A 12541-nucleotide genomic window follows, 5' to 3' on the forward strand; every position below is an offset into this window, starting at 1 on the left:
CGGGGGCGGCGCTCCGGGCATCCCCGGTACCGGCATCCCCCTCCCTCCCTCCAGCCCCGTGCCCAGATAACAGCAAGCAGCGCGCCTACAATAATTTATATTTATTGACACAAATCAGATGGCTGAACCCCCATAAATCAGAGCACCCTCTCCAGCCCACCCCCGGCCCCTCCCAGGGCAGGGAGCAGCTCCAGCCCCCTGCCAGGCTCCTCCATCACTTCTGCCGCTTGTAAATCTTCTGTGCCAGGTCCAGGAAGATTTCGCGGGGCAGGCGCCGGGCGTGGCTCCCGATCAGCGCCTGCAGCCGCCCGTAGCTGCTCTCCTCGTACTCGCGGAACGCCGCCTGCATGCCCAGGGCATCGTAGAGCTCCTTCACCTTCGCCACCTTCTGGGGCTCCTTAGAGCCGTAATTTTCCTAAAAAACACCCCTGGAGTGAGTCAGGGTCATGGCAGCTCATGGGGCAGCGGCTTTGTTGTCTCTTCTCTCTTTGTTACTGTGATATTTTACGGAATATCTTTTTGATAGGATTTTTTTTCTCTCTCTTGGGAAAAAGAGAAAGCTGAGATGAGAAGGTTCGGAGGATAAAAAAAAAATACCAATATTATCTGATGGCTTCTCCCTGTGTTTTGCTGCTTTGGGATGTGGCTGGTGAATTTTTGATTGGTTCCATTGTGAATTGTTTTTATTCATGACCGATCCCAGCCCGGCTGTGTCAGACTCTCTGGTCTGTCAGAGTTTTGGGGGTTTTTTTTGGTTTTTTTTTCCTCTTTTTTTTTTTTTTTGTTTTGGTTTTTTTGGTGTTTTGTTGTTGTTGTTGTTTTTTAATTTTATTATTCTTTTTTTAGCCTTCTGATGTATTCCTTTATTGTTTAGTATAGTTTTAGTATATAATTTCTTTTAACATTAATATAATATAATATAATAATATATAATATATATTATATATATATTATATAATATATTATATATAATATAATATATATTATATTATACATATAATATAATATATAATATATATAATATATATAATATAGTATATTATATATATTATATATATAATATATTATATTATATATAATATATATATAATATATTATATATTATATAATATATAATATATATAATATAATGTAATGTAATATAATGTAATATTATGTAATGTAATGTAATGTAATGTAATATAATATAATATAATATATCAGCCTTCTAAGAATTATGGAGTCGGATTCACCTTTTCCCTCATCCTAGGACCCTCACAAACAACACCCCAACACTCTCTTCTTCCTTCTCACCCTCTTCCTCCCAGCCAGGTGACAGGCCCTGCCACTCCAGGTGCCCATTGTGGCACTCCAGGTGCCCATCCTGGCACTCCAGGTGCCCATTGAGGTATTCCAGGTGCCCATCCCGGCACTCCAGGTGCCCATCGTGGTATTCCAGGTGCCCATCCCGGCACTCCAGGTGCCCATTGTGGTATTCCAGGTGCCCATCGTGGTATTCCAGGTGCCCATCCCGGCACTCCAGGTGCCCATTGTGGTATTCCAGGTGCCCATCGTGGTATTCCAGGTGCCCATCCCGGCACTCCAGGTGCCCATTGTGGTATTCCAGGTGCCCATTGTGGTATTCCAGGTGCCCATCCCGGCACTGCAGGTGCCCATCGTGGCACTCCAGGTGCCCATTGTGGTATTCCAGGTGCCCATCCCGGCACTCCGGGTGCCCATCCCGGCACTGCACCCCCTCTGCCAGGTGTGTGCTGCCAGCCTTACCTCCAGGATCTGCCTCTGCTCTGGCGTTGCCCTCTGCAGACACTGCACCACCAGCCAGCTGCACTTGTTGTCCTGGATGTCGGTGCCAACCTTCCCCGTCAGGGCCGGGTCCCCGTAGCAGTCCAGGAAATCGTCCTGCGGGGCAGTGCCAGGCCCTGAGTGCCACGGGCAGCAGCTGGCAGGGACCCGGCGGGGCAGGGACGGCTCCTACCTGGATCTGGAAGAACTCGCCCATCTCCAGCAGGATGGCTTTGGCGTCCTCGTGCTCCTCCTTGCCGTCAATGCCCGCCTGGGGGAGGGAATAACAGGGATAGAAAACCTTCCAGGACCTGGGATAAAGCCTTGCAGGACCTGGGGATGAGTAAAGCCTTCCAGGACCTGGACTAAAGCAAAGCCTTCCAGGACCTGAGGATCAAATCCTCCAGCATCAGAGGATAAAGCCTTCCAGGACCTGGGAATAAAGTAAAGCCTTCCAGGACCTGGGGGATAAAGTAAAGCTTTCCAGGACCTGGAACTAAAGCCTTCCAGGACCTAGGCATAAAGTAAAGTCTTCCAGGACCTGGGAATAAAGCAAAGCCTTCCAGGACCTGGGGATTGAGTAAAGCCTTCCAGGACCTCGGGGATAGAGCCTGCCAGGACCTGGAGCTAAAGCAAAGCCTTCCAGGACCTGAGGATCAAACCCTCCAGCATCAGAGGATAAAGCCTTCCAGGACCTGGGAATAAAGCAAAGCCTTCCAGGACCTGGGGGATAAAGTAAAGCCTTCCAGGACCTGGGGATAAGATAAAGCCTTCCAGGACCTGGAAATACATAAAGCCTTCTAGGACCTGGATTAAAGTAAAGCCTTCCAGGACCTGGGGGATAGAGCCTTCCAGGACCTGGGGATAAGATAAAGCCTTCTAGGCCCTGGAGCTAAAGCCTTCCAGGACCTGGGGATAAAGCCTTCCAGTACCTGGAAATAAAGTAAAGCCTTCCAGGACCTGGGGATAAAGCAAAGCCTTCCAGGACCTGAGGATCAAACTCTCCAGCATCAGAGGATACAGCCTTCCAGGACCTGGGGATTGAGCCTTCCAGGACCTGTCCTGCTGGCAGCAGGGTGAGGCCCCAGCACACTCACCATGTACATGGCTGCAGCCACGGGCAGGTAGAAGGAGTAAAACGCTGTCTTGTACTTCACAATGGCCTTGTACCTGTGCCAGAGGAGCCAGGCTGAGCCCCAGAACCCCCAGTGCAGGGCAGGGACTGCAGGGCACCCCAAAAACCAGCCCCAGGCACCCCAAAAACCAGCCTCAGGCACCCCAAACCCAGCCCCAGGCACTCCAAACCCAGCCCCAGGGCCCCACTCTGCAGGGCACCCCAAAACCCAGCCCCAGGCACTCCAAACCCAGCCCCAGGGCCATCCCATGCAGGGCACCCCAAACCCAGCCCCAGGCACCCCAAACCCAGCCCCAGGGCCATCCCATGCAGGGCACCCCAAAACCCAGCCCCAGGCACCCCAAAACCCAGCCCCAGGGCCATCCCGTGTAGGGCGCTCCAAAAAACAGCTCCAGGGCCACCCTCTGCAGGGCATGGACTGAAGGGCACCCCAAAACCCAGCCCCAGGGCCACCCTCAGCAGGGTAGGGACTGAAAACCAGCTCCAGGCATCTCAAAAACCAACCCCAGGCTGAGTCTCTCCAGGGCATGGACTGCAGGGCACCCCAAAAACCAACCCCAGGGCCACCCTCAGCAGAGCAGGCACTGAAAACCAGCCCCAGGCACCCCAAACCCAGCCCCAGGGCCATCCCATGCAGGGCACCCCAAACCCAGCCCCAGGCACCCCAAACCCAGCCCCAGGGCCATCCCATGCAGGGCACCCCAAAAACCAGCCCTAGGCACCCCAAAAACCAACCCCAGGGCCACCCTCAGCAGAGCAGGGACTGAAAACCAGGCCCAGGCACCCCAAACCCAGCCCCAGGGCCATCCCGTGCAGGGCATCCCAAAAAACAGCTCTAGGGCCACTTTCTGCAGGGCATGGACTGCAGGGCACCCCAAAAACCAAACCCAGGGCCACCCTCAGCAGAGCAGGCACTGAAAACTAGCCCCAGGCACCCCAAAACCCGGCCCCAGGCACCCCAAAACCAGCCCCAGGGCCATCCCATGCAGGGCACCCCAAAAACCAGCCCCAGGCTCCCCAAAACCCAGCCCCAGGGCCATCCCATGCAGGGCACCCCAAAAACCAGCCCCAGGCTCCCCAAAACCCAGCCCCAGGGCCCCACTCTGCAGGGCACCCCAAAACCAACTCCAGGCACCCCAAACCCAGCCCCAGGCACCCCAAACCCAGTCCCAAGAACCCCAAAACCCAGCCCCAGGCACCCCAAACCCAGCCCCAGGGCCATCCCAGGCAGGGCACCCCAAAACCCAGCCCCAGGCACCCCAAACCCAGTCCCAAGAACCCCAAAACCCAGCTCCAGGCACCCCAAACCCAGCCCCAGGCTGAGCAGGGCAGGAAGGAACCAGGCTCTGCCCCCTGTACCTCTGCTCGCTGAACCTGCTCAGGTCCACCTGGGAAACTGGAGCAGTGATGAGGTCCAGAGCCTGCCCCAGCTCGGTCTGGTAGCCTGTCTGCAGAGGAGAGAAAGGATTTGCGGCCTCGTTTCAGCTTTTCAGTGTTTAAAGGGGTTGTAAAATCAGGGAGGAGGATGTTTTGTGTGGGGAGAACGAGATAAAGGGTGATGGTCGTGATATATCAGTGATATTGAGATTGGGAGGAGTTTCTGGCTGTGAGGGTGGGCAGGCCCTGGCATGGGGTGCCCAGAGGAGCTGTGGATGCCCCTGGATCCCTGGCAGTGCCCAAAGCCAGGTTGGGCAGGGCTTGGAGCAGCCTGGGACAGTGGGAGGTGTCCCCATGGCAGGAGGGTTGGAATTTGATGATCTTTAAGGTCCATTCCAACCCAAACCAGTCTGGGATTCCATGATTGATTCACACACAGCCCTCTATAGCAGGGAGGTGGAACTTGATGATCTTTAGGGTCCATTCCAACCCAAACCAGTCTGGGATTCCATGATTTATTCACACAGCCTTACATGGCAGGGGAGTGGAATTTGATGATCTTTAAGGTCCATTCCAACCCAAACCATTCTGGGATTTCATGATTGATTCACACACATCCCTCCATGGCATTGGGGTGGAATGGGATGACCTTGAAGGTTCATTCCAACCCAAACCAGTCTGGGATTCCATGATTGATTCACACACATCCCTCCATGGCAGGGAGGTGGAACTTGATGATCTTTAGGGTCCATTCCAACCCAAACCAGTCTGGGATTCCATGATTGATTCACACACAGCCCTCCATGGAAGTGGGGTGGAATGGGATGATTTTTGAGGTCCATTCCAACCCAAACCAGTCTGGGATTCCATGATTTATTCACACACAGCCCTCCATGGCATGGGGGTGGAATTTGATGATCTTTAAGGTTCCATCCAACCCAAACCAATGTGGGATTCCATGATTGAGTCACACACAGCCCTCCATGCAAGTGGGGTGGAATGGGATGATTTTTGACGTCCAACCCAGACCAGTCTGGGATTCCATGATTTATTTACACACAGCCCTCTATAGCAGGGAGGTGGAATTTGATTATCTTTAGGGTCCATTCCAACCCAAACCAATGTGGGATTCCATGATTGATTCACACACAGCCCTCTATAGCAGGGGAGTGGAACTGGAATTTGGTGATCTTTAAGGTCCCACCCAACCCAAACCAGTCTGGGATTCCATGATTTATTCACACAGCCTTACATGGCAGGGGAGTGGAATGGGATGATCTTTAGGGTCCATTCCAACTCAAAGCAGTCTGGGATTCCATGACTGATTCACACACAGCCCTCCATGGAAGTGGGGTGGAATGGGATGATTTTTGAGGTCCATTCCAACCCAGACCAGTCTGGGATTCCATGATTTATTCACACACAGCCCTCCAGGAGGGTCCCAACCCCACAGTGCAGAGCCCAAGCCCTGTTTCAGCTCCTCTTTGGGTCTAAAGGCAGGACATGTCTGTCACAGCCATATTTTATAAAAAATCCTTTCACTAAGATCTTTTCTCCTGAGAAGCTTCAGCTTCCTCATGTTTTGCTGCTTTGGAATGTGATTTAAAGAACTGTTTACCCAGCATGTGAATTGTTTTTAATTAATGACCAATGACAGCCCTCTGTGTCGAGGCTGTGAGCAGTCACAAGATTTTATTATCATTCCTTTCTCGTCCTTGCTGAAATCCTTTGTTCTATTCTTTTAGTATAGTTTTAATATCTTATTTTCTCTTAATATAATATATATTTATTTATATGTAATTTAGATATAAATATATAATTATATTTATATTATTTATATATTATATTATAATATATTACATATTATATTATAATTACTGCAAAATCTGCCATATTATATTATATATTATATATATCATATAATATTATATATCTTATATTTGATATAATATATATTATATAATATATATTATATATTATATTGGATATATTATATTATATTATAATATATTATATTATTATATATTAAATATAATATTATTAAACATTATATTATATATTTTTGTTTATATTACATAAATATATAATTTATATATATAAAAAATAATAAATCAGCCTTCTGAAACATGGAGTGAAGATTCTCTTCCCACATCCTGGGACCCTCAAACACCACCACACACGTCCAGGACACCCAGGAACACATCAGAAAACAGACCCAGACGCCAGGAAACCCCCAAGGAAGGGTTTGGGGAGCCAGGCTCACCTGCAGGAAGAGCTCCAGCAGGTGCAGGTAGAAGGGCTGCTGCCCACAGTACCTCCTCAGCAGCCTGTACACCGAGGACTCCAGCAGAAAAGCATCATTGATGGCATCCAGCCCGATCCCCTCCTGCAGCAGGGACACAGGGAGGTGTCCCAAAGGCTCCTGGTGATACCCCAGGGGACACCCCCAGCCCCGAGCAGGGCCCCCCTGAACCCCTCTCACCTTCTTGTACCAGCAGAGCTGCCCCCGGCGGGTCAGGGACGAGTCCATGATGTCGTCGGCCACCAGGAAAAAGGCTTGGAACTGCCAGAGGGTGGGTTAGGGATGGGGGAACCCCGGGGGTCCCATCCCCAGGGGGTCCCCATCCCCACTGGGGTCCCAATGCTCCAGAGGATCCCATTCCCCAGAGGGGGGGTCCCATATCCATGGAGATGCCATACCCAGGGGGGTCCCATCCCCATATCCAGAGGGGGGTCTCATCCCATGGGGGGGGGGAGGGTCCCATGCCCTAGGGAGGGTCCCATATCCAGAGGGGGGGTCCCACACCCAGGGTGTCCCCATCCCCATTGGGGTCCCATTCCCTCAGGGGGTCCCATATCCATGGAGATCCCATATCCAGGGGGGTCCCATCCCCATTGAGGGGGGCTCCCTTTCCCTTTTTGGGGGGGGGGGGATCCCATCCCCATTGGAGTCCCCATCCCAATTGTGGGGGGGTCCCATTCCCCGAGGGGGTCCCATCTCCTAGGGGTGGTCCCATGCCCAGAGGGGTCCCATTTTTGTTGGGGTCCCATCTCCCAGGGTGTTCCCACCCCCTGCCGGGGGAAGGGCCACCCCCAAAGGGTTCCATCCCTAGGGGGGCTCCATCCCCCGGGCGTCTCATCCCCATTGGGGTCCCCATCCCCATTGGGGTCCCCATCCCCCGGCAGGCCCCATCCCATGGGGGATCCCATCCCCATTGGGGTCCCCATCCCCACGGCGGGTCCCCATCCCCATGGGGGTCCCAATCCCCATTGGTGTCCCCATCCCCATGGCGGGGTCCCCATCCCCATGGCGGGGTCCCCATCCCCGTGGCGGGTCCCCATCCCCGTGGCGGGTCTCCATCCCCGTGGGAGGGTCCCCATCCCCATTGGGGTCCCGGTTCTCACCAGCTCGATGCACCAGCCCACGGCCAGGGCACGCCGGATGCTCTCCGGGTCCTGCCGCTCGGGCCCCGCCAGCCGCCGGTACGCGGCCACCACCGTGAGCCCCCGGTTGCACTTCCCGCCGGCCGCGTTGTACTCCAGCACCTGCGGGGCGCGGCCAGGTGAGCGGCCATGACCTGACCCACCCTCCATCCCCGGTCCCGCCGCTCCCCGGCCCGGTCCCGCCGCTCCCTCCCGGTTCTCACCTGCTTCAGCCGCGCCACGGCGTCTCCCACCTCCGGGTGTCCCAGCATGTCCTCTGTCAGGTCGCGGACGATCTGCGGGAAGAAGGCGGCGAACTCCTCGCGCTCGGCCGCTGCCCGCGCCCCGCTGTCGCCGCCGCTCATGGTGCCGGTTATCGGTGCCAGTTCACGCTGCCTGTTCGCGGTCCCGCCGCTGCCGCCCGTGGCCTCCACGGCACCTCTGGCCCCGCCCCCGCCCCGCCCCCCTCGCGGGGCACGCCGGGATGTGCAGTCCCGAGGAGAGGCCGCGGCCGCTTACAGCCATTGCGTTGGACTACAACTCCCAGAGTGCCCCGTGTTCGGAGGCGGGCCAGCGGGCACGCGGTTGGAGCAGCGTTCATTGGCCCGTTTCATCGCGCGAGGATGAGCCCAAGGCGGCTGAACCAATGGGAGCGCGGCGGGGGCGGGAGCGAGGCCGGTGATTGGTGGAGAGGCGGAATGGAGAGAGCGCCCGGCGTGGCGCGGGGGCGTGGCGGGGATTGAGGGCGCGGCTTGAGGGCGTGGCTCTAGGGCGTGGCTTTGGGGCGAGGCTTTAGGGCGGGGCTTTGGGGCGCGTTCGGTGACCGGGAGGGAAATGGGGGCGCGGACACCCAGACGGGGATGGGGTGCGCTGGAACTGGGGCAAAATGGGGGCGTGGGGGGCCACGCGGTCTGTGGGGTTGTAGGGCGGGTTTGGGGCGCTGTGCAGGTGTCAGCAGGCAGGCGTGGCATAACATGTGATTGTGGGGTGCAGCGTAGGTGTGGGGTGCAGCACAGGAGTGGCAAGCAGCGCAGGTGTGGGGTGCAATGCCGCTGACACGCTGTGAAGGTGTGGGTGCATCACAGTTATGGGGTGCAGAGCAGCTGCGGGGTGCAGTGCCGTTATAGGGTACAGAGCAGTTTTGGGGTGCAGAGCAGCTCTGGGGTGTGCTGCTGTGGGATACAGAGCAGTTTTAGGGTACAGAGCAGTTATGGGGTGCAGTGCCGTTATAGGGTACAGATCAGTTTTGGGGTACAGATCAGTTTTGGGGTGCAGAGCAGCTCTGGGGTGTGCTGTTATGGGGTACAGAGCAGTTTTGGGGTACAGAGCAGCTGTGGGGTGTGCTGTTATAGGGTACAGAGCAGTTTTGGGGTACAGAGCAGCTGTGGGGTACAGAGCAGCTGTGGGGTGTGCTGTTATAGGGTACAGAGCAGTTTTGGGGTGCAGAGCAGTTATGGGGTACAGAGCAGCTGTGGGGTGTGCTGTTATGGGGTACAGAGCAGTTTTGGGGTACAGAGCAGCTGTGGGGTGTGCTGTTATAGGGTACAGAGCAGTTTTGGGGTACAGAGCAGTTTTGGGGTGTGCTGCACACCGTGCAGGTGCCGCACAGGTACAGGTCACCTGCAGTACAGGTGTGGAGTGTGGGTTGCACCACAGACCCGCGTGTCCGGGGGAGCTCCCGGATTCTGGGGAGGGGTCCAGCTGCCCACGGACCCTCGATGGACACCGCAGGGTGACCCGGGCCGGGCACAGGCGGTGCCACCTCCCCGCTGCTGCCCGCAGCTCCTGCCTGGTCCCCGCCCCGCAGATTGGCCCCGAATCCCCTAATCCCGGCTCACCCGCGTTAATTAATCTCTGTATGGTGCCCTCTAATCCCCCTCCCGCCGCCACCGGGACGCGGGGGCTCGGGGCAGAGCCTCCGGTTCCGGGACGGGTGTCCTTGGGGAGCGGGAACCGGGGACGAACGAGGCTCTGCCCGCATCCCCGGGGCTCTGCGGGGCCCCCGTGTCCCGGGGGTTTGCCCTCAGCCCCGGGCGACCACCGTGACCCGGTGTCCCCGTGCCTCGGGGACAGCCCTGCCCACGGACACAAACCGAGTGTTGGAATGGGAATAGGACAAATGCTGGAATTCATTCCCCCCAAAAATTTCTCTTTTTTTGCCCTGCGCCCCCTTAATCAGGCTGGCTGCGGTGTAATCTGAAATAATCAAATTAGAGAGAAACCGTTAATCAGCGCTGAGCTCTTCGTGTGTCACGGAGCCTAATTCCTGCGGGGAGCGGGGAGGGGGCCGCCAGCACCGTCCTGCGAGCCGGGACTGCCCCGGTAACGGGGGGGTGAGGGTAAGGGATGCCCCGGTAAGGCGGGGCTGTCCCGGTATCGGGGGACTGAGAACAGGGGCTGGCCCGGTAACGGGGGGCTGAGAACAGGGGCTGGCCCCGGTAACGAGAGGGTGAGGGCAGGGACTGTCCCGGTAGCGAGTCCTGCGGGCCGGGGCTGCCCCGGTAACGGGAGGCTGAGAACCGGGCGTGCTCCGGTAACGAGGGGGTGAGGGCAGGGACTGTCCCGGTAAGGGGGTCTGAGGGCCGCGGCTGCCCCGGTAACGGGGGCTGCAGGCAATGGATGCCCCGGTAACGCGGGGCTGCGAGTAAGGGATGCCCCGGTAACGCGGGGTTGCGGGCAGTAGCTGCCCCGGTAACGGGGTCTGAGGGCAGGGGCTGCTCCAGTAACGGGGGCTGAGGGCAGGGGCTGCCCCGGTAACGGGGGCTGCAGGCAATGGATGCCCCGGTAACGCGGGGCTGCGAGTAAGGGATGCCCCGGTAATGGGGGCTGCGAGTAAGGGATGCCCCGGTAACGCGGGGCTGCGGGCAGGGGCTGCCCCGGTAACGAATCCTGAGGGCAGGGGCTGCCCCGGTAAGGCGAGGCTGTCCCAGTAACGAGTCCTGAGGGCAGGGGCTGCCCCGGTAACCGGGGACTGAGGGTAAGGGATGCCCCGCCCCGGTAACGGGGTCTGAGGGCCGCGGCTGGCCCGGTAACGGGGGCCTGCGGTGGGGAGACCGGGCAGGGCATAGCTGGGTGGCCACCGTGTCCTGTCCCCACCGTGTCCTGTCTGCCACCACCGTGTCCTGTCTGCCACCACCGTGTCCTGTCCCCACCGTGTCCTGCCACCACCGTGTCCTGCCCGGGGCCCGTGGCGGGTGACCGAGCGCGGCTGTGCCCCCAGAGCCGCCGCAGGTGCCGCAGTGCCCGCGGCTCGGCTGCCCCGGCCCACCTTGCGCTGTGTGACCTTCATTTAATCGCGTTAATGCCTCGAGTGCTGCGCTGCAATCAGGCGGGATCCAACCCACCCTTCCCCCCCCGCAGTAAAGGGACCGGAGATGGAAGGGGAAAATAACCAAAGATTAAACATTAATCTGCCCAGAGCCCAAAGGGACAGGGGTGGGTGGGAGGGGACATCTTGCCTTTGGGCTCCTGCCATGCCACCCTGGTCTGTGGGGTCGGGAGAGGCCCCTCGGTGCCTCCCGAGGGTTTCCTGGCTCTGCAGAAGGGCAGGGTTGGAGCTGGGGTGCTGCAGCATCCCCCTGTGCTGCGGGGTCGCAGGAGGTGCAGAAAGATTTTCCCCCCAGACCAGCTCAGAATCTCTCTTTATTATTTAAACCCATTATGTACAACGACCAAAAAAATAAAAAAAAAAAACCTGCTCTTAAATTTCTCTGCGAATATGAAAACTACAAGCTCTGTACATGGACTGCCGTGAGTGCAAGAGGGTCATGGTCTTTGGTGGCTAAACTCGCGCCCCCAGCCCCTGCAGCCTCCCCCGGGGTGGACACCGGGCCCCGAGGTGCCCGGGGCGGCGGTGCCAGGAGCGCTAAGACATCGAACATCACGGTGTGAACACAGCCCGGGGCATTCGGGACAGCGCGGCCCCGCTGCAGCTTCCCCGCCCGGAGGAGCGCGGGGATGGAGCGGGATGTGAGCAGGGCAGGGGGATTGAAATCCATGGAGAGAGAGAAAAAAAAGGCAGTGTAGGACATCCCCTGCCGGGATTCCTGCTGGGCTGGTGCTCCCAGAGCAGCCCCGCGCTCCGGAGTGCTCCCCACGCCCCGAAACACGAGGGTGGAGAACGGGATATCTCACTTCGGGAATTACCGAGGGGAACGAGACCTCGCCCGAAGACAAGCCACGGTTCCTGACTCCGGGAGAGGGAAGCAGCTGGCGCAGCGCGGTGGGGACGGAGGGGACACTACTCTAACCAGGACTGAACACGGCTGGCCCAAAGCGACGCTGGAAGCAGAGCTGGGCTGCTTGGCAGAGCCACGACTCGCACACACATTGCACACTACTGTCTCTGGGGAGGGGGGATTTGGGACATCTGTTGGATGGGGGGTGACCCCACGGCCCCACACGTCACCCAGGGATTGGCATCTCTTTGTGACAGCTCCTGTGGCACCGGTGAGTGGCATCTCCAGGGGACCTGGAAATGGGACTGCAGGGCAGGGCAGGGGAGCAGAGCCCGGGCTGGGCATCCTCCTGCAGCCACAGGCAGTGGGGGCCCTGCAGGTGACCCTCTGAGCATCCTCCTGGAGACACAGAAGGGTCCCCTTGGTCTGACCCTCTGAGCATCCTCCTGCAGCCACAAGAGGGTCACCCCAAATGATCTTCTGGACATCATCTCGGGGCCACAGAGGGTTCCCCTTGGACTGACCCTCTGAGCATCCTCCTAGAGCCACAGAAAGGTCATCCCAAATGATCTTCTGGACACCATCCCAGGGTCACAGAGGGTTCCCCTTGGACTGACCCTCTGAGCATCCTCCTAGAGCCACAGGA

At 57.4% G+C, this 12541-nt stretch overlaps 1 protein-coding gene across 1 annotated transcript; it reads right to left on the reverse strand.

The window, feature by feature from the left end:
• Positions 1 to 144: 144 nt before the first annotated feature.
• Positions 145 to 8148, reverse strand: FDPS (farnesyl diphosphate synthase). The gene is made up of 9 exons (XM_054292768.1): positions 7942 to 8148; positions 7700 to 7840; positions 6777 to 6857; positions 6558 to 6680; positions 4277 to 4365; positions 2880 to 2952; positions 1976 to 2053; positions 1765 to 1899; positions 145 to 415 (listed from the first exon to the last, which is right to left on the reverse strand). The coding sequence occupies exons 1-9, from the start codon at positions 8080 to 8082 to the stop codon at positions 215 to 217; spliced, it is 1062 nt and encodes a 353-aa protein (XP_054148743.1). The 5' UTR covers positions 8083 to 8148; the 3' UTR covers positions 145 to 214.
• Positions 8149 to 12541: the final 4393 nt, after the last annotated feature.

The sequence above is a fragment of the Melozone crissalis genome, unplaced genomic scaffold (assembly GCF_028551555.1).
Source record: "Melozone crissalis strain CALT ecotype California unplaced genomic scaffold, PUWL_Pcris_2 ptg000114l_1, whole genome shotgun sequence".
Lineage (NCBI taxonomy): Eukaryota > Metazoa > Chordata > Aves > Passeriformes > Passerellidae > Melozone > Melozone crissalis.

Excerpts from the sequence above, each read along its gene's own strand:
- FDPS (XM_054292768.1), bottom strand. The coding sequence starts at position 8,082 with ATGAGCGGCGGCGACAGCGGGGCGCGGGCAGCGGCCGAGCGCGAGGAG. Across the intron at positions 6,858-7,699 it reads TGGGCTGGTGCATCGAGCTG|TTCCAAGCCTTTTTCCTGGT; the intron begins GTGAGAACCGGG and ends ACCCTCTGGCAG. Across the intron at positions 1,900-1,975 it reads GCGAGTTCTTCCAGATCCAG|GACGATTTCCTGGACTGCTA; the intron begins GTAGGAGCCGTC and ends ACTGCCCCGCAG.